This window comes from Dermacentor silvarum, chromosome 8 (genome assembly GCF_013339745.2).
Source record: "Dermacentor silvarum isolate Dsil-2018 chromosome 8, BIME_Dsil_1.4, whole genome shotgun sequence".
Classification (NCBI taxonomy): domain Eukaryota; kingdom Metazoa; phylum Arthropoda; class Arachnida; order Ixodida; family Ixodidae; genus Dermacentor; species Dermacentor silvarum.
Window position 1 is genome coordinate 84,826,940 of NC_051161.1, and position 19,423 is coordinate 84,846,362.

Sequence of the window (19,423 nt, forward strand, 5' to 3'; positions counted from 1 at the left end):
CTTGAAAGTAGGATGCGTATTTTGTTATAAGGCTTGGAAAGGTTACCAAAATTGTTTAGCTTAAAAAAAATGAAGTACGAAGTTTACATTTCCGCCAATGTGCACCAAACACAGCTATCGCAATTTTTAAACAGCAACTGTTACAGCACATGAAAAAAAAATTGAAATGTGAATATACTTCTTACAGTCAAATTGTTACGATGCTTATGAAGGTTTCTCACAAACTAGTGCTGTCTTTCAGAGGAGGTTATTACACATCAATTTTGTACCGCCTTAGGTGTATTATGAGTTACCATGTATTTAGATAAGAACCCCCGAGCTAAATCTACCTCTTAACGGCTGTACATGCAAGCTGTCTAACAACGTAAATGGTTAATCTAAGTAGTAGTAAATGACACGTTGGTTTGCAGACAGCGAACGATGAAATGACCTAGCTCGGTGGTGCTAGTTATATTCAACTTTGAGACAAAGACATCCTCTATGAACCTGAAACTAAAATGAACCATTTATTCTTATATAAGCAATGATATGTGCTTATTAATGGTAATTTACTTTTGAATCGTTTCTCACTTTTTCAGTCACTGGCAAGTTCCAGTCTATTACTTGAAGAGCAAGTTCGGCAAGCTGGAGAACCAGATTAAGGCTTTCTTGAGCATCGACCATCTTCAGCAACAGAGGCGGAAGGAGACAACCAGCTGTGTCGGCTACTATTAACCAACATTAGGAATACCAAGGCAGCATGAATAAGTTGCACATTTTCTGTTAAAGAAGCGTGGAGACGGATGGGTTCGTGTTACTTTTCAAGCCTTCCAACTCTTAAGACTGATATATGTAAGTAGTCATCGGACCGATATAGGCTAATGTTCGTGGAAACAATGACCAGGAAGACAAAGCTTACAGTAGAGGCCATGTTGAACTGCAAAGAACGAGCAGGAAAACAGTCACTGGTGACCTGTGTGTTATGTTATTGCAGAAGGCAGTAAACAAACAAACAAGCAAAAGACAAGCGCGTGTATTTCAACCCAAATCGCCTGTCTTGAAACTCAGAAGTATGCGCCACCAAGTGCGCATATGCTAAGCAGGATCAAGAGGCTAGCTTAGAGGTCTGAACATACCGTTTCATTGATGGAAAATCCCTGACACCGAAGAAGATGGGACCGTGTTAGGGTAATAAGAAAACAGCGGTTAATTTAGGCCAACGAGGCCACCAGCGGAACACTGCCAAAACGGGAAGTTGGAGCAAGAGAGCAAAAATGGTAGCGCACACCTTTGTCGCCTTGGACTACGCAGTGCTGATTTCTTTACTAGTGATGTCGACTGGAATCGGTGTCTACTTCGCCTGGCACGACCGCCGAACAAACACAAACAGACAGTTCCTGGTAGCAAACAGGGAGATGAAGTGGCTGCCGGTGTCTCTGTCGATGATGGCGAGCTTCCTCTCGACAACCACAGTCCTCGGCGTGCCTTCAGAGGTGTTTGTGCGTGGTGCAACATTCTGGACGGCTGCCATATCTACCACATTAGCGATTCTCATGGCCGCATTCATTTTCATGCCCATGTACTACAAGATGAACATCACCAGCATTAACGAGGTAAGGTATCCCTTTTTGCTTCACCTTAAATCTCGTTTTGTGATTGACTTGCAAGTGTGTTGTAACGCTGCTGGCAGTGAGCGAACATAATTGTGCATTGGATAAGCCTGGACGCTTCGAGCGACACAGAGTAAAAAGGCAAGGGATTGCGCTCTGGTCCTCACACACTTGCGATTAACTTATTTCTGACGCAGTTCTGCTGCAAATTAGAAATTGAGCTACGCGTATTACCTATGGCATTAAGGAACGCAGCTATTTACACTGATCCCCTGTATAAAAGTTGGACTCAGCTGATACTACTTGTAGACAGTGATATATCCATCATGTTTGATAAAATCCGCCAGTATAATATGATAAGGTTTAGGTTAAAACTTATCGCCTACCGAAGAGGCTTTAAGTAACCCATAACCTCCAAGCTCTAACCTACAATCATTGTGATTATATCAGATGACCCGAGTATTACGTTTATTGATTCCACAGCGTTGATGCCATTGCACATAAAATATACAGTTCCAATGCTGGGTATGCTTCTGTAGAGTTGCAGAGTGTTACGATATATTGCGATACATCATGGCATCTTTTTACATATTGTTACTCTGAAAGGCGTAGCGATTGCATTCATGGTGCGATGATGCTCGGGTGTATATCCAACGAAAAATGAGGGCTACAGCAAAATGTTGTTTTACGCAGTTTACTACTGTTCACTGCCACCTTACTTACGGGAACAAGGTTTATTCTACTTCACTTTATACGATAAAAATTAATGAAAAAGTTTCAACACGTCTGTACAAAGATAAAAGTATGGTGCAAAAGTGCAGAGTGACGCAATGTCGGATGATATTTCTTCCAGTATCTGGAAAAGAGGTACGCGTCCCGGGCCATCCGAAAGATCGGGTCAATAATCTTCATCGTACACACGGTGAGATTTGCTTCTTGGATGCCAGCCACGAAACATTCGTACCTCCAAGAATGTACGCAAATGAATGTGGAATGTATGCAAATGATACATTCCCCATTTTTACACTACTATATTACGAGCGTGGTCCAATCTGCGTGTGCAGTTTCTAAACAGTGTGCCAGCGTTTGCGTGTATTTTTACAAGTTAATCATTGTCACTATTTCGTGATCTCGGTGCCATTCATTTAACAGCTTACCGTGTGCCTTTATTATGTACGTTTCCGGATAATTGTCTGTTATATCAAATTGTATCTTTCCAGTCACTGTCACGTCTTGATATTATAAAAATGTTCACTATCACTTTTTTTTATAAACGAGCTCTAAGCTCAGCATCTGACATTTCTGAGAGGTACTTGGTTGCTTGAAATTATGTCCTCGTAGTCGTACGCTCACGAGAAAGTTTCTGCCGGCGCGGAGTTACCATCACTATAATCTGAGGTCTGCTTTCAATATATTTTTTGGTTTGTTCTTAAGCACACCACAAACAAATTTGAAGATGCTTGCTTTATGTTGCAGATGTTCTACCTTGGTGTTGCGTTATACGGTCCTTCACTTGCTCTTGGATCTGGTAAGCTATATCCTGATCCGTTTCTATGAAGTTTTTATATTCTTGCCATTAGTAGTGCCACCCAAATGTGTATCTAGTATCTGGCAGCAAATATTTAGGATCCGTGTTTTTCAGTTTCATTTTTTTGCCAGTAGCAGTGCTACGCGATTGTGAATCTGGCATCCCTGCAATCTGTCCGCATTACCACTCATTACATCTTTTCTTGCCCTTTTTCTTTTTCCTCGTGAGGAGTAGGCAGGCTGTAGAAAACACTAGCTCAGGCTGACCTCTGTTCTCTTCCATAAGTGAAATGTATATGCGTTTTGTTGCATTGAAATTAAAGGAAAATTCTGTACATAATGTGAAAATATTAGGTGATACTCATAGGGCACGCGTATCGGAGGAACTGTCGGTATCTTGCATGTATTGTGATTTATTCAAAAAAAAAGCGGCAGTGAAAGCAGAAAACAAAGTTCTTTGAGCCCCGCTCATTGTGCATTTATTTGTTCTAGATGTTAGCGTTATATTCCAGTCTGACGGGCATATTTAGCATCACAATACCTAGGTGCACTCTGTGTTAGTGTCATTCGCAGGCTGTTGTGCAGGAATATTTAGTGACGTCAGCTCCGTTACCTTTTCTTCCTTCTTATATCTGTCATCATTCCGTACCTTTCGCACCTTCCCCGCACTGCTCATCTATGTTCAGGTGTCAGCTGCACGCTTGACTGTTTCTGTCTTGTCAGCAGGCTTTGCTGTTCTCTGTCAACCAATACCCCACCTTTGTGTTTTGCGCTCTCTCACATTCGCAGTAGAATGCGTTAATCGAACTCACTTCGCTGCGTCGAAGTGTGTAGCCTCCATACCAGCACTTAAATATAAATAATATAGCAGTAACGGCAGAAAACGGCACTAATTTGGAGACCAGTTGTTCGTGATTTCAAAGTTTTAGGGGTCTGCGCTTACGAAAAGCGCCATTATTCCTCTGCTAGCGCAAACAGACTTGTTTTTTAGGCGCCCGTCAATGACAAAGAGCATTTGCGGACGACAAGCTTGGTGAATTCTGCTCATGATCTTAACAGTTAGACCCAATCGTTGTAATTGCAATTGGTCGGCTCTAGAGGCAGCGTCTAGACAGGGATCTGCGCCTTAAAGGCCCATGCATTCCTCTCTATGGGCTTTCAGCGTCTCGCGGCAGCGCGTATTATGGATAGCTGGTAAATTTCGTATGGCTCAGCGGAGCTGTTCCGACCGTTCACTTCTCTTGGATTACAAATACCATCACTAACAACATGAAAATTGGAAATATTCTTAGACGAACGATCGCGAAATCACTTTCCTAGAATTGTGCAGAAGCGAATCATATGAGAGCAAAGATTCGGTAAGTCGGAAAGGGTGCAACAACTGGCGAAGTATGTGTGGCTAAGCCACGTAGGAAAGACCCCGACGGAACTTTCTGACATTTTTGAATTTCAAAGGGCCTTCGTGTGTGAATGTAATCAAAACATCAAAGTGAAAATTTCAGGGGAAATTTTCAAGAAGAAAAGCACAAAATCGCAATTAATTGTTTGAAATCCTGAAATTCTGAGGGACGTCACCGGCACTGCGTTTCGGGCTTGGCATTTACGAAACATTTTATCAGGTGCAAAACTGCATTGGACTAAAGATGCAGGTGCGTTTTGAAAAAAGAAAAAGAAAATGATACTGCATATTAAACTGTTATAGGTGGGTCACTTTACATACTCTCAAATTTGTTTAGCAGGTTGGAACGTTCAGGTCTGGGAGGGCTACTTCGCAAAAAAAGAAAAAAAGAAACATAGTTTAGTTTCAGTTCAACTTTAGTGACCGCAACGTGCATGGTTAGCATACAATCAGCGTTAGTCTGCTGGCTTGAAGAGCGTGGTGTTCTAAGAGTGAACAACATCTCAAAGCGAAGATTTCTGTGTGAACCCTCCTAGACTTGCTTGACCTTGGCCGCTGGCTGGGTGTTGCTGTATTGCCCGAATATATTTGTGGTGGATATATATAAAAAAATTGTATGAAGGTACCGACGAAGTGGGTAACATAAACTTTGCATGCTTACCAAGGATGTCTCTTTTTTGTTTGTTCTGCGTAACAAAATAATAATAATAATAATAATAATAATAATAATAATAATAATAATAATAATAATAATAATAATAATAATAATAATAATAATAATAATAATAATAATATTATGCCAAAACCTATCATCAGTAGCGACCACTTGAAATCGGTTGCTCAAGTAATTTTTGAGAATGTTGTAAAAGGGTCCACGAAATCCCAAAAAATACAGTTTACTTAACAAGATTTGGTGGTTCAGGGTGTCAAACGCTTTCGCTACGTCTAAGAAGAGAGCACACGCGAAAAGATTCTGATCGAATGCCGAGAACAGGTCGTCTGCAAATTCTTCAAGCAGTGCCACAGTACCGCGCCCAGAAACAAAACCAAACTGGCGATCGGTCAGGATAGAAAATTTGTTAAGAAAAGAAGACATAGTGTGGAAAAGAAATTTTTCTAAGACCTGAGCAATAACCGGTAAGATAGAAATTGGCCGATAGTTTTCAATCATATCTTTCTTCCCTGACTTAAGTAGCGGTAAAACAACTGCCGTTTTTAGGCATGCCGGAATTTCATCACCTTCCAAAAACCCATTCAGAATATGAAGAATAATATCTGCCAGAACATTGAAATTCCTTCGGATGATGTGTAATGATACTCCATCATATCCAGTGGGCTTGTTAGGACGGAAACTGAAAATAATTTCTTCCAGATCACACTTCGAAAATTTCGGAAGAAAAGCTGACTCAGATATGGAATGCGTTAACGACCGAGTGTTTGTGGATAAAGAAACAGCGCTTAGGGATGCTTTTACAAAGTGCCTGTTGAAAGCATCCGCCACTGCTGTGGGAGGTTGCTGAAAAGAATCGAAAACAGACCGTTTACTGGAACTCATCCCTCTGAGATGATTTACCAAAGACCAAGTTTTGCTTACATTATTTGAAGATTGCTGAAATTTATGAAAGAAGTAACGGCGTTTGGCGCCACGCAGAAGAGCAACAGCTCTATTTCTTGCCGACTTGTATTCTAATCGCAGTGTTTGGTTTCTCGAATTTCTTTTACAGCGTTTCCACAGGGTATCTCGATACGAAATCGCACCAAGAATTTGCGCGTTCATCCAGCAGTGACCCTTTCTTATTGGTTTAGCTACTAACCGTGTGCAACGTAATTCAAAATTTTTTAGCTGCGTACAGAATCTTTCATACACGTTGCTTGACGAGCCTTCTTTGGTTAAGGATGCCCAGTCAAACGAAACGACAAGATTATCAAACTTAGCTTGATTAACTATAGGGACAAGGCATTTGCGCTGCCCGGGTGTATTTCCAACCGACGGCGTTCCAATAATAATAATAATAATAATAATAATAATAATAATAATAATAATAATAATAATAATAATAATAATAATAATAATAATAATAATAATAATAATAATAATAATAATAATAATAATAATAATAATAATAATAATAATAATAATAATAATAACTTCCAACTTAAATCCTATATATATATTGTCGGCTCGCAGGCGTCTCTATAGAACACCGATCTGTTAATGGAATGGTTAGTTATATTCAACGGATTATTTTATTTACCTTATTTGATTTCATTTAGCCACTCACGGTGTGCCCACTGGGTTCTTGGCCAATCCTACAGAATTTTTACGTCCCTCTACCTACGACTCCTACACAAAAATGAATATAAAACTTTGACCCACAGATATCTCTAAAGCACACCAATCTGTTATTAGAATGGTTAACAATATTTCACAAATTATTTGATTTAGATCACTTTCTTTGGTTTAGCCATTCGGTATGTGCCACTGTAAATGTGGCCGTTCTTGTCTAATACTCCACAATGAGTATGCCTCACTGTGGCACAAGAGCTACAGAATATCCTAATGTTGCTTGATACGCATAGTACTTTTCTGTGCACACCCCTGTCATCACCAAATTGTACTCATCGCCGTTAGGTGTAGGGCATTTATTTACCGTTTTACTCTACCTTCGCTTCGTATGGATTCCAATGCGTGCATTTTACTCGCCTAAGTTTTATTTCATTGAAATATTTTTCAATTGCAGTAACCGGTCTACCGGTATGGTCTTCCATACTCTTGAATGGCGCCGTCTGCACGTTCTATACCTCAATAGTAAGTGTTCATTATTCATTAATAGGAAGGCTACGGTGTTCTTCATAACACAGATTCCTTTTACCTGTCTTTTTTTCTCATTTACTTGTGTTTTCCCCCATTTACTTGTGTTTTTTCGTGTCGAAGTAAATGTGTGGGGTGTTCCGAAGAAGTGTTAAATATTTATCATACCCAGGTAAATCCCAGGATAAGAGTTTTTTTTTCGACAACACGTCATTCCTATCGGCGAACATCAGCATGTACAGCAGAATGTACAGAGAAGTGCACTGATTACCTTAAATTAGCCAATTGACTTTTGGATTAAAAACCTTGAGTGAACATTGTAACTCAAACTTAAATAGCGTTCGTACACAAAGCGTGCACCAGTCTGCTAGAATGATTTGGCTAGCGTCTGTCTTGTGAACAGCATACTCCAAAATATATTGGTGTTCTAGTTAGCATTTCGTGTACCCTCCTGCCGGTGACAATTACACCATGCATTTTCTTACAACGCAGACATCATTCCATCTCAATTACGTCTAGATCGCCTGTATACAGCAGGTTGCTTTCTGATCTTACTGGACTGATCGCTAACACATCAGTGAATAAACTACTGGTATTCAGGGAAGTTTTTAGGAACACGCGAAATTGCGACTATTATCGCCTATAAGTGCTTTGTTAGCCAATAACTAATTAACTGCACTTAAAAACATACACCAGAACGTTATCCACATTGTACAGGCACTGTTTTGCTTTATATTCCACCTTTTAACCAAATGTTGTCATGTCGCCTGCGTTAGTTCATGCGAGTCGTAGATTTATTTCTGAATTAGAAAGCAGTACCTGTGTTCCCGTATTTCGCCATTTTTTGCCATATTCTGTTATATTGGGATACATTTCTCACTAGCTATGTTACATTTAAATTAAATTCATTTACCAGTAAACTTGTGTTGCTCTTACCAATTAGGGGCGACCATAGTGAAAATCTTTAGTGAATAATTCAGAGCCCAAAATAAACTCCTAAACGGATGTTTCTTCAGTGCTTTATATTAGCGTTGTAACTGACATTCCTTAGCAGGTACGAGCATATTAGTAACATAGTGTTCTTTTTTACTTCAGGCGCTGAAAAAGCCCTAAAAATAAAGTTGAATTATGTCATTGCAGATTAAATATCTGTCAAGCCTGACATCATTTGTACGAAAACGAAAGTAGGCTGTTGAATAATTCAACTAATTACATTTATTGACCTATTACACTGTAGCTCACTTTTATATTCGAAAGTCGGAGAGAATTGTTATAGAAGTTTAGTTTCATGTTTCTGCATCTGAAAGGGACCATGTTGATAGAGATCCAGTGCTGGGCAATATCGAATATACATGTGTCTTAGATACTGTCTTGGATACTCTTTGGGTATCTTGTATCTGTATTATGATGCGTCTGGCAATTCGTAGATTGAGAGATGTGCTGTAAAATAATTATTTAAAAAGGTTACGTAATTATGGTAATTATTCAGTTAGGCGTTTTGGTTTCTCATGGAAGTAATGGCCGCCTCATAGAGTAGTTTAGATCAACGATTATAATTGTGTTATCTGCCACAGGCAATGTTAAAAAATTCGATGCAGCTAAAATGAAACACACTGTAGTGCCGTTATTGAAGCTTTCCTTGTGTGGTGCCTTGTTACAAAGTCTGAAGAATGCAAGAATGGGGTTGACTTTCGTGCAGTGACTTTCACAAATCAGCGATTAGAAAGATTTCATGGATGTAAGTTTGAATGTAGTGAACCGAAATGTGAATGGCGCCGTTTCCGGGAGACTCGCGCATAATGGGGCTATTTTGTGTGCGTAATTGTTGGTCGCAAGCACCAAAAGCATTTTTCTTTACTGCGTTGCATCAAGCAGAACTACGACTCCCTTCAATTACAAAAAAAAAAAAAGACTAGCGAAAACCGCAAACAGCGCAGCGTGTAAAGAGCTTTCATGTTAGACAGCTAACGAAATCCCAATAAATTGTTTCGGAAGGAAAATATACTTAGAGCAAAACGACAAATTTTGAGATACAATCAGACATTTCATTCGAACGAAACAAGGTTGATCGGAGTTAAAAATTTTCAAGGAAACATTTTTGTGCATGCGCGTTTGCTGCTACATTATGTAGCTCTATAATAAGAGAACTTTCGAATGTATCGAAGTATCTTGAGATACAAATGAAGGTATCGTATCGGTTACAATAATTGCGATAGTATCTTGTATCTCCATCTCAAATATTTGTTGTCCGAGTATCTTGTATCGTATCATGATACAATTGCAAATTATATTTGCCCTTTCCTGCAGAGATAACTGTCGTCAAATTGTTCGATTAATTTACGTGATGATGCACGCAGCACTGCGGGGTAGTGACGTAGAAAGGTGGTGCATGATGAAGCTGCCGTCATGCTTCTATCTTCCAACAAGCTGATGCCGCCTAGCGCTTTGTATACCTCGCGAATGAACGCATAGCCGCTGCAGTAGCAGAGACGAGATTGATCGTTTTATCGGGCAGTATGACGAACGTTAATTTTCATCCCCCAACTACGTCTCAAAAGGGGGGGGGGGGGGAGGTGAAGCGGGGTTGTTGCACTGCGAAACTCATTTCGCGATTCCGCGTACCTCATATGGTTAATTTGCCAATTTTTCGATGGCAGTTATTTCGATATGAAATGATTTTGAAATATGCTTACACGGACGTAAACTTTTTTTTTCACGATGCTCTTGAGCTTTCGAATATACACATGTGCCGTAATGTTTCGAACTATCAATGTAAATAAAGTAATGAGCTTATTTAGCAAATGTCATTTGATTTTGTGAAATGTGGGAGACAGTACACTGATGTTTTTCTTTTATGAGAGTGTTTCAGTGTGTTTTGTACCGACACAAGCGTCTGTTGCGCCACTTTTTGAGTGCTTCCAGCTAATTTTCGCGCTTGCGCTTTTATTCAGGGTGGTATCAAGGCCGTGGTGTGGACTGACGTCGTCCAAGTGTTTCTCATATACGTCGCATACATCATGGTCATCGCATGTGTGAGTAGAACGTGGCATCAGAAAGAGCATGCCCTGAATTCTTCTGGACGCTTTGATAAACTGCACGAACTTCTGACATGTTTTGCGAGGCTATCACAGCTTCGAATTGATTTAGTTGCATGATTTGCAGCAGCTTTTTTGAATTTGTCTTTTTTTGTTTGAGCAATATGACAACTTTGCTTAACAAGTTGTGTGTACGGTAATTATTCAAGATGTGTACGGTAATTATTCTTAACCATGCGAACGGAGAAATCGTAGAAGGAACTCGGCGTAAAGATAATGGAACCTCTCCATTATGGCTCATTACGAAATGCTTATGTGAGGGTTATCTGTCTAATATTTTCGTAGCAACAGTGTAGAGCTCGAAAGACGGAATTCAACTGTGCATACGTTGAATAATTATGGAAATCGAAGTAATAAACTGGATAACGAACTAATGTATTGTTGGTTGTGTTTTTTATCTCTTATTCGCACGGTGTACAGCGCGCACTCAGCACCTGTACGTATTGGGACGCGCCGGGCCATGTGCTAAATTGCATGCAAGCTCGCGCACGCACAGACACGTCTGTGCATCCTTAATTTCCCAGCCGGGCTAAGAATGGAACTACATTTTCGTCCTAGTCACCCTTATAGCTTTTCATGTGTATTCTTTCAATCTGCGCTGATTATCTTGCGCGAATACATGTGCAATATAGCTATGCTTGTTTTACTGCGATAGCAATCATATGTATACTCCAAGCACATTTCTACCGTCGCCGTGATGTTCCGTATAAAGTGCAAGCACGATAACATCGTCGCCACGCGCCGTAACTGTATGTGCGAGTGAAAGCTTCCGAGGGTCAGCCGACGATCACGGCGCAATATCGCGCGCGCGAGGGAGAAAGCGGGCGCGAGGCAGAGAGGGAGGGGGGGGGGCGTTCTACTCCGGCGGCAGCTGCTGCTTACGGCGCGGCAGCGCGCGCGCCCTATCTTGATAGCGATCTGCGACGTGAACGAACTGCGCGCCCGCGCTGCCTCATCTTGAAGGCGAGCTGCGATGCGGAGTGAGTCACGCACCGAGTTCGGGTAGCGTCGTATGCGCTATGCTTTCGACCTTTAATTGTATTGAAGCGAGAGAGCACGAAGGTCAATTCGCTCTCTGCGGCTGCGGCGCTTGCTAACTGCAGCGTTTTGACAGGGAGTTTCCGCGGTCATCTGGCGAGATGTTCTGATGTTTACCTGTGCGCGTGACACCTGTACTCGCTAACTTAGTTAGTAAGCCAATGTTTGCTAGTTTATATGGCCGATAAAACTAATAGGCTTACTTCGTATAGCTGTCTACTAATTTGCGATCGCAATCGATGCTACGCCTTTCGAGTGAAACTGCAACTTTTTTGTTATCACATCACTTATGTAATATCCTAAGAGGAATCTTCCAGATAGTATGCAATATAACTAAATTGAAGAGGTTACAAGAGAAACATAATTATGGGCATACTAAAGAAGTCAGAAGTTTGATCAATTTTAGGATTCGTGATTTCGAAACCCTTATTCGTAACACAAGATCAAATTAACATGCGGTGTTTAGATTATATTGAGAATACGCAGATTAGATTTGGCTTGATAGAGCGCACTTTACAATGTCACTTGTGTAATAACACAACTCCGTAATTTCGCGCTTATCCTTTGTCGTTGGAGTATCCGAGAGGTGAAAACGAATTTGACGCTTGCGGCAAATTACAAAAAAGGGATCGTACAGCGAAGCGGAAATTGTTTTGTAGGTGTGAAGCTTGTGAGAAACTATGTGAGAAACTTGTTTTTGTAGACTTAAGTACAATTTTTATAACTACGTAATTAAGTAATTACGCGAACGAAATTACCACCATGTAATTATTCAAATTTCGTAGTGTTTTCTGTGACACGCTGCTATTTGCTTCAATACACAAAAAGAAAAAAAAAAACATGGCAGGCACGAATTTATGGCTCAGAATTACCACAGTGAACGATGTAGCCTTTCGAAAATTCCTGTTGTCAGAATTTCATTAGGGTGTGTGATAGGCTAGGTTTGTCTGCTAAGGAATGCCTCAAAAGTGCCTTCCAAGGAAGAGACAAGAGTGTGACTTAAACCTTAATTTTTTGTGCTTAACTCTGACGTTAATAGGTCATGGTAGTCTCTGAATGGGCCTTATTATTACATCCAGCCTATTTCTACACCGGGTGTTTTAAAATTTCGTGTCAACTGTTTCTTCGGCTATGTTTCAGGGCCTGCATCACTTGGGAGGTTTCGGCGTGATGTGGCAGAATGCGAGGAATGGAGGCCGCTTGATATTCCTCAAGTAGGTCGATGTGGCTATGATGTGTTGATTAGTCAGCTTAAAATTTTTATCTGACACATGGAGATTTTGGGCAATAATCATCTGTCCGCGTGAAAGCGCTGTTTGCATCTGTGATCTTTTGCAAAATGGGGAACTGGCTAGGCTGCTGTTCAGTGTCAAGGAAGCTGCGTGAGAAAGAAATTTCACTTACCTGTCAGAAGCAATTAACAGTGCCCGAAAATGGCAATTAAGTGTTGCTTCTGCCGCTTGCGCACGGTCTTCTTTTCCATTTTGTGATTCCTACCACGCTCGAAGCACTGCTACCGCTCTGTGCTCCACGATACCTTCCACACTGGACACCACGTATGCGAGGTAGTCTGCCGTGCATCACACGTGGCGGAAGCCACTCTGCACATCATCCAGAAAGCTGGTGACGAAGCATGTCCCGTTGAGGTACCGTGCTAACACTCCTCCATGGTCTTGCCAGCACCCGAGATGGGGGATACTGGCAGGTATGATGCTACGATTTGTTCTGGTTTGTCGTGGTTGAGAGTGTGTGAGGGAGGGGGGTGGTTGCGTGAGCAAGGCTGTTTACCAGTCATACTGAAAATTACCCTCTGCACCAGACGTCGTTATAGGCGCCGAAGGGTTGTGGTCGCGCTAGAAGGTCCAGCATACATCAAAGCTCCAGGCAGCACTGATACTTCTGCACTGGGAAGGGGCACGTACAAACTTGCCATTACGCCAGCAGCATCGCCCTTTGACAGTCTTGCCATCAAGCGAGGAGCTCTTTGGTATCATCAGGATGCCACGATCACCAGGAACATGCACCGCAACCTGCACCGGAACCACTGCCGAACAAAGCCTCCTCGCGCTCGGTCGGATCTCGCGCTTCTCCTTCTCAAGCTAAGGATTGGCTGTGTGCGCATCATCGAAAGGCTGTGCCGACAGGGCAGGGCAAGCCAATTCAAGTGCGTTAACTTCTTTTCAGATGAAACCCTCCTACACGTTTCTCTGAAACACCCAGCCCAAAACGCCGAAAGATCCCGATGGCGTGCGCCTTCAAGCTTTTCAGCCCCCAGACAGCTTGTCTTCAGGATCTGCTAATTCCATTGGGAGCGCAGTCCCTGCGCAACAGAACACTGATTTTTAGACTTTGAGGAGGACACTGATCTCCCCACTCGTGTATCCACATGAACACTAGATTCACAAGAAAGAGAGGTGACGGACAAACCTTGACTGCGTGCATCCCTGATTTCTCTCTGCCGCAGATTCGACCATTTTATTGTGTTCCACTATTGCCTCTTTTTATTGCGATATCAATTATGTTAACAATCCTGGCGAATTACCACCGTTATCGTAGCCGTCGCCGTGATGTTCCTTATAACGTTCAAGTGCTGGTAATGTCGCGGTCCGCGCGCCTTATGCTGTAGGTGCACCGGAAAGCATGCGAGGGTGATTGTAGAAAGATGGGCTGGGTGCGGCGGCGTCTTCTCGCGCGTGCAAGGGGAGAAGGTGGGGATGGTGCGCGCCGACTTTTCGCGCGCAAGGGGGTAGCGGGGAGCTGTGTGCACGCTTGGAGGGGGGATGGGGCTGGGTATACGCGCGTCTCCGCTTCTACTTGGGCCGTGGCAACGCATTGCGCGGCTGAGCTGCGGGCGGGCGTGCTTTATTTTGGAGGCATAATCTGTGGTGGCTTCGAAGGATAGCCAATCTGAGATAGTTGAAGGCTTTGTGTGCGCTGTTCTCACACGTCTTGGCCGTGTTGAAGCGAGAAGCACCAAGACGGAGAATTCGCTCGCCGCTGCAATTGCTCTACACCACGCCAGCGCTGTCACGCCAGCGAGATGAGTTCATGTTTGCCTGTGCGTGCGTGACGCCGTGCTTGGTAATTTATTTAGTAAGCGATTGTTTGCAGCAGTTTATACAGCTGATAAAACTACTAACCTATACTGCGTATGGCTGTCGAATTATTTGCTGTCGCAACGACTGCTTCGCATCACGTGAAACTGCGACTTTCTCCCTACCTCCGTTCCGTTTATCCCCCATTCGCATCACCCACGTCGGTATGGCATGCCACAGCTTGAGAAATCATGGATATATTTACCTGAAGATTACGTGTCTTCTGAGACTCTTTGGGTTCACCTTCGACTGCTGACTTGACAAGCACACCAACCTTTATCTGTCCCTAAAGCAAATGTCTGAAACTGCACCTATTCAAGATCTATCACTACTCACAAGCATGTCGTTCAGTCAGGCTTTCCACCTACCATAATTACGGAAGTGTTACCATGCCACTGTGTAGATCAATAGTACGCCTTGAAATGTATGGCATTGCTAAAAAGGCGCGTGTACCGTGCGCTGGCCTCAAGCCACTCACTTTGGTACACTTGGCTGCGCCCTCTATACGGTGGCTGTTTGCACAAATAGGCAGATCTCCGATCCATAATTTCATGCGCCTCGGCTGTGGCTTTTGTGAACCCTCAACTGAGCGCCTGCCCCCAATACAGTTTGGACCACAAGTCGTCTTCAACAGCTGCAGAACTTGTCGCGATACGGGGAGCTGTCCGCTTTGCCTCCTGCCTTATTCCGCGTAAGTGGACTATACTATCTGACGTTAAATCAACACTGCAAGCTACTGATTCCTTGTCGAGAAGAGGCCAGTATTATGTGTTAACCCTACGAGTAGTAGAGGTATTTGATCTTGCGCAGAGGAACGGAACCTTTTTTGTCTGCAGACGGATATCTGGACACTGGATTGGGCGGCCAATGGCTAGCTGATGCGGAAGCGAGAGCCACTGTCTCTAAAGCAGTCGACTCAAAGATACCGTATCGCTAAGCAATCTAAACTTTTTGTTAATTTCGCTCTTTGCGTCATTACACAGTAGCTTATCGGGCTCAACCACATCATCAGTACAGGCGCCTGCGGGAAATATACCCTGGCGGAACGTCTTGCCTCCCAGCTGAAGTCAAGTGAAGCCAAGCAAGTACATTTCACAAGATTCGCCTTGGCATTCCCTTCACTCGACGTTACGCCCATCTTATTAGCCACTCGGACAGCACAAACTGTGAACACTGCCAAGTGCCCGAGACTCTGCAACCCGTGTTTTGCGACTGCCCTCACTACGTGTCACAGTGGAAGACGCTTGCTTCTAATTTGGACGCAATGCGTCACCACACATTGCGGCCAAAAGCACTTACAAGGGCTGTTATGGACTACTTGCAGAGCACCGAAGCAGATTCAAGATTTTGAGGAACCCACAGTGTTACGAGCTCATTTTTGTACGCATCCATTCTTCATGTCTTCATCATTATCTCCCATTGCTCTTTTCAGTCCCCTATTCTTTTTACTCGGTGCAGAGTAGCAGCCCTGATCATACTATCTCAGGCCGACCTCTGCCATTCCTGTAAGAAATTATCGTCTCTTGTTGTGTTGACACTGTAGTACCATATTGTCGAGCATCTTCAAGCGACTGCTAAATGCGAGTTTCTCGGGTCCCGAGACGTGGGACAACAAATCGTGCGCTCGTCAATGACCGGTCTGGACTACGCAACCGCTGCTACGCTCCCCTTTGCACTGCCTAATGAAGCTACAGGACAATGGCGCGTTGCGTCGGCCGCCTCCAAGTTGACCTTAAAGCACAGCGGTGTCGTTCTTTCAATAGGATGGCGCCCGCACCTCACCAACGATGGCAATATACTCAGCCAATAACTCCATGAATTGCCGAGAAAAGAAGCTAGAAAAAATTTATGCAAGTTTAAAAGCACAGAGAAAGAAGTTCAGCTGTAGTTTATGCTGTGTCAGTAGGAAGGGTCGTTTTGTTATTTTTGCTCGAAAAGCGAAATTTCTAGGCCTTTATTCTGCGCCTGGGCGATGTTAACTGTGCATCAATGCACCTTGCTCGCAGTTTTGACGCAAGCCCTTACGAGACATACACGACGTGGACCATGGTTCTCGGCTTTACCGTCACCTGGATGGGCATGTACTGCGCCAGTCAGACACAGGCTCAGCGCTACACTAGCATCGGATCACTGAAGGGCGCCCGCAAGTGAGCCATCTACTGCTTTCCTGTTTCCATCTACAGTTTCCTGTTTTGAATGTGTCTCTCTGACTTGTTCAACTTCTTCCATATTTTCCCCATATATTTGAGTTCCGTATACCGAAGTTTTTGATTGATCCGATAAGCATGATTACAGGAAATTGACAAGGAAGGTACTTCTACCGAATAAAAAAAAAGGAAGACTGTTATTTGCGCAACACAGTTACAAGTCAATAGAATCCCGCATAACGGCAATTGTTGCCCTTATTCACTGTTTCTGCAGCCGACTGTACGAAAAGACGGTGAAACTCCTAATTTCATCACTAAATGCGGAATTTCTCGTTTCTATATTAAAACGCTCATCTGTATGAATATGCGGCTCCTCATATAACGTACTCTTAACGTGTCCACTTTTTGACATGTTTGCGAAGACACCTGAAAATGATATTTCATACAATTGTTAAGAAACAGACAAGATGAAAATACGAATTGCTGCCCGATAACCGTGATATCTCTCTTATGAGATTTTAAAATTGAAACTAATAAATCGCGTACAATTGGGGTATATAAAGGAAAAGTTAACACATCGGAGAATTAAGATGGTAGAGAAAAGGAAAACAGCCAAAATTAAGAGCATATGTTTTGCCACCTAACTGTATATTTTATTTTGATCAAAGAGTAAATCTAGCTGAGAGAACGCAATAACTATGGTACTCGCTGCACATAATAAATCTCATGAACCTGTACTTCAACAAATTCAGGACAGAAACAGCAGTTGTAGTTGTTTCACGGAAAGGGACTCTTAAGCTAATAAAAAATGTCGCTAAGATTGCAGATACCTAAATAAAAACCTCCAGCTAATTCCATAAATTAAATAATACTCTGATACAGGAACCCTCCTGTAGGGCGTGCTGAAGTAATATGCCGCCACCGTTGCCAAACGCTATTTTTGGTTCACTTTATGTACTATTAAAAACGTTCCGTCTTCTGAGTTACTGACAGGAGTGTATGGCTGCTAGCAGCGCATCCCCAATATAGTTCGCTTTTGAGAGGTATTAGGAAATTTCTTTTGTGTTTCACGGTTATGAACACTGAAACACCCTGGCTCCAATATAGACTTGTACATATTTTCGCAGTGACGCTTAGAGGTTTATGATTTCACAGAGCTCTGATGCTGAACATTCCGGGCATGGCGCTAAACGTGTCGATGGCTGTGCTATCAGGGCTGACCCTGTATGCCGTATACGGGCGCTGCGATCCGAGGCTCACGGGTGAAATCCGCAAGGCAGACCAGGTAAGGCATGGCTCTTCATTCAAATGGTCACTCGAACATCGTTACCTAAAATGGCAATCTATAGTGTTTGCACTGGGTCACTGGTTTCTAACGCCTCTTGTCTGAAGACCCTAGCTCGTCATTTGCGCCTGTGAGTATCAACGAGGCAAAGGTGTGCCACAAAATCTCGGAGGCATCCACTGTAAGTCGACCACGGCACTGCTATAAACGACGCGAGAATAGAGCGCTGCACTAACCACAGAGGCTTTACCATAACGCGTATAGTATCCGCGCCTTGCCGGCGCTAGTTCGTTTCACGCACACGTTAGTTTACCAAAGTCTACCTGATGTGGAGATTGATAAGAAGGAGGACGTACGTCAGTGCTACCATATTGCCACGTAGTAGTGACGGTGAAGAAAACAGTCGCAAAACTGTGAATGACGAATTGGACTTTTTATTGGGCGAACCTGTACCCACAAAAGCAAGCTACACTCGAAGCACAACGATAGCGGAGAACACAGCCGGCGATCGTCGAAATCTGATCAGCGGCGAAACACGTCGGCTTTTATACATGAGTAATCGAAGGTTCCAAAGTAATCCCTGGTGCCCGTGTGTCTTCCAGAAAGTACTAGACAATTCGCGTCGCTCATACAATCATATTACATAAGCGTTGGTGACGACAGACAACGGATAGAAGCGTCGATAACGTTCGAGAAACTTCCGATACATGCAAGTGCATCCTGTGCCGAGCGATGACGTTTAATGTTTGTTAGCTGGTGAAAAGCGGTCACCGGTGAAAGATAAACAAGTACATGTGTCAATATGCAAGAGAAACCTGACCTAGCAATTGCAAGTTCTTCAGTTGCAGGTTTATTTTTCATCACGGCGATCGAGTGAACTTACGAGGTGGGATTGCTCCCATACCAACAGCGAAAGTGTTAAAAGAATATAAGCATGACACGAGATGCTCTTTGATAAGCGTGGTGTTCTGGCACTATGTGTAAATGGATCAGGCCAATATTGCACGGACCGTTTTGGGGGTGAAAACAGATTACCCGCTCCTTGAGAGTTCTGCTTTTGTGACTCAACTGATCAGTTGATTTCGGAAGCGAGACACGCAAAAATAGTAACTGTATAGATGGCTTGCACCGACATCATCGTAGCCGCCATGTTGGTGCACCAACACGATGATAAGCTGGGTCCGTAAAGTCACGTGAAAGCTTTGAATAAGATGGATTGGACTGAAGTGCTCGTAGTCGCCATGTTGGTGCCCCAAAACGGTGATAAGGTGGATGCGTGACGTCATGTGAAAGCTATCAATAAAAGACAGCTGAGGTATATCTCGAAAAAACGTTGTAGACACGCAGAAGTTGCACTATTTCCGGCTAGAGACCACAGTGACTGCCGCAGCAAGCAGACACTTGCTTACACGCCTAAAAGAGGAAGTGGTGGTGGG

At 43.0% G+C, this 19,423-nt stretch overlaps 1 protein-coding gene across 1 annotated transcript in view; it reads left to right on the forward strand.

Annotated features, from left to right (window-relative positions):
• Window positions 1–584: 584 nt before the first annotated feature.
• Window positions 585–19,423, forward strand: part of LOC119461532 (sodium-coupled monocarboxylate transporter 2) — a 43,939-nt gene continuing 25,100 nt past the window's right edge. The window contains exons 1-8 of the mRNA XM_037722878.2: window positions 585–1,592; window positions 2,443–2,511; window positions 3,066–3,117; window positions 7,257–7,324; window positions 10,279–10,359; window positions 12,601–12,674; window positions 16,562–16,702; window positions 17,858–17,987. Coding sequence (XP_037578806.1) covers window positions 1,254–1,592; window positions 2,443–2,511; window positions 3,066–3,117; window positions 7,257–7,324; window positions 10,279–10,359; window positions 12,601–12,674; window positions 16,562–16,702; window positions 17,858–17,987 — 954 coding nt within the window. The 5' untranslated portion in view covers window positions 585–1,253. The remainder of the gene's footprint in view (window positions 1,593–2,442; window positions 2,512–3,065; window positions 3,118–7,256; window positions 7,325–10,278; window positions 10,360–12,600; window positions 12,675–16,561; window positions 16,703–17,857; window positions 17,988–19,423) is intronic.